At 30.6% G+C, this 2,233-nt stretch overlaps 1 protein-coding gene across 1 annotated transcript in view; it reads left to right on the plus strand.

Annotated features, from left to right (window-relative positions):
• si:ch73-242m19.1 (coiled-coil domain containing 162) overlaps positions 1–2,233 on the plus strand; it is a 30,067-nt gene that overhangs the window by 11,552 nt on the left and 16,282 nt on the right. The window contains exons 20-22 of the mRNA XM_016491677.1: positions 690–842; positions 1,057–1,150; positions 1,246–1,454. Coding sequence (XP_016347163.1) covers positions 690–842; positions 1,057–1,150; positions 1,246–1,454 — 456 coding nt within the window. The remainder of the gene's footprint in view (positions 1–689; positions 843–1,056; positions 1,151–1,245; positions 1,455–2,233) is intronic.

The following is a 2,233-nucleotide window of genomic DNA, read 5'->3' on the forward strand; positions in this document are numbered from 1 at the left end:
CTAAATTTCATTTTAAATTGTAATAATATTTCACAAATATTTCTGTATTTTTTATCAAATAAATGCAGCCTTGACGAGCATAAGAAACTCCTTTAAAAACATTAAAAATCGTTCTGATCCCAAACTTTTGACCGGTAGTGTGTGTGTGTGTATATATATATATATATATATATATATATATATATAGTAAATTATTATTACAATTCAAAATAAGTGTTATTTTTGAATATATATATTAACAATGTAATTTTTTATCAATGTAATGCATCCTTGGGAATAAAGTATTATTATTATTATTATTATTATTATTATTGTTATCATTATTATGTTTTATTTATTATTACTATTGTTTTATTATTTTTTTTAAATATCTTACTGACCCTATATACTGTTATATATATATATATATATATATAATGATAAATGATTAAATGTAAATATAATGTAATATATACAGTATATACACACATATATGTGCTGCCTTTACTTTTGTACATTTAAATAAACATAAACATAAATAACAAAATAAACAATAAAAACATTAATAAACCTCAGTTGGGAAAAAAGATTTAAAAATATTAATTAGTCAATTTACTCTTAGGTCTTTCCTTAAAATGACGACTGAAGAAGCAGCTGAAGTCATCAGACTCTCACCTGCATGTCTTTTGCTTTCTGTCATGTCGCTCTAGATTGTATAAATCAGTGGCCAGACTGATGGGCTTTGATGAAGTTAATTTGTATCTGCGGCCGGTGCAGTTTGAGTTTGCTGTACGGAAAGAGATTCCAAAACAACTTCCTGTGTTCATCACGGCCCTCCAGGACGACAAACAGAATACTGACAGGTAAAAGTCTGCAGAACTGATATCGACCTTGAGACACTATCAGCATCTGTTGAAAACAATCATTTGAATGTAGTGTAGTGTGTATGACGTATGTAGTGCCTAAATACTGTCATTAATGTTTTTTAAGGTTAGCATATCTATTACTATTGCTCACGGTTATTACACAAGTATTAAATGTATTAATTGTGTAAAAATCACACTTCCTGTTTTATAGGTTTGTCCCAAACAGCCTGCCTCTCGCTGTTCAGGAGCTTGATGAGAGTCATATTGGCAAATTTAACTTTCAATCTAATGAAGCAGTTTTACAGGTAATCACATGATGATTTTTAATTATTATGCACATTTTGGCACATTATTTTTGTTCAGTATATTAATCGTTTGACCTTGTGTCTCTGTCCTTCAGCTCATGAATCAGTCCAGCCTGGAGAACCTGCAGGTGGTTCTGGTGTGTCAAGTGGTGCAGAAGAACGCTCTGATTGGTGCACTTAAACAAGCGTCCTTATGCTATAGGACAGAGAAGCTGGTTCAGTCTTCAGATACAGACCTGCTGCTGCAGCACGGAGGAACTACTTCCTCGGAAACCAGGAAACATGCTTTAGCTACTAGAAACAGGTCTGCACAAAACTGAAGAAGAAAATGACATTATTTTTATGACAGCATATTTTTAAAAAATACAGAAAAAATATTTGTCAGTGGGGTGAGATAAATACACTTAATTTTGAGGGAAAACAAGATAATTTTTCTTATCCCACTGACAGATATTTTTTCTTGTTTTAAGCATAAACTAACAGAATTTTTATAATTTTTCAAAAAAAAAAAAAACCACTTACATTTAAGTTAATGTATCTCGAATTTAAGAATTTTTAATTATTTGTAGTGGAAAACAAGACAAAAATACTAAGTAAGACTGTGCTTTTTTTAAATTAAAAAAAGCATAAAAAATATTTAGATTTTAAGTACTTTAGTGTTTTACATAATGCTAGTATTTATTTTTCTGCCTTTAATTTGTTAATTTAAATAATAAAAATTGTATTCTATCACTTTTCTTACAGTTCTTAAAGGGGTCATATGATGCGATTTCAATTTTTCCTTTCTCTTTGGAGTGTTACAAGCTCTTGGTGCATAAAGAAGATCTGTAAAGTTGCAAAGACTGAAGTCTCAAATCCAAAGAGATATTCTTTATAAAAGTTAAGAGTCAGCCACGCCTACCTAAAACGGCTCGTTCTAACACGCCCCCACATGTCTACGTCACTATGTGGGAAGCAACATCATATAACCCCATTATTTTGTGTATTTGGTGTAATGAAATGTGTTCATTATTTTCCACATACTGTACATTATTGTTTCTCCTCTATGCCCCGCCTTTCTGAAACGCGTCGATTTTTACAAAG

Source organism: Sinocyclocheilus anshuiensis, unplaced genomic scaffold, assembly GCF_001515605.1.
Source record: "Sinocyclocheilus anshuiensis isolate Anshui unplaced genomic scaffold, SAMN03320099.WGS_v1.1 scaffold261, whole genome shotgun sequence".
NCBI lineage: Eukaryota > Metazoa > Chordata > Actinopteri > Cypriniformes > Cyprinidae > Sinocyclocheilus > Sinocyclocheilus anshuiensis.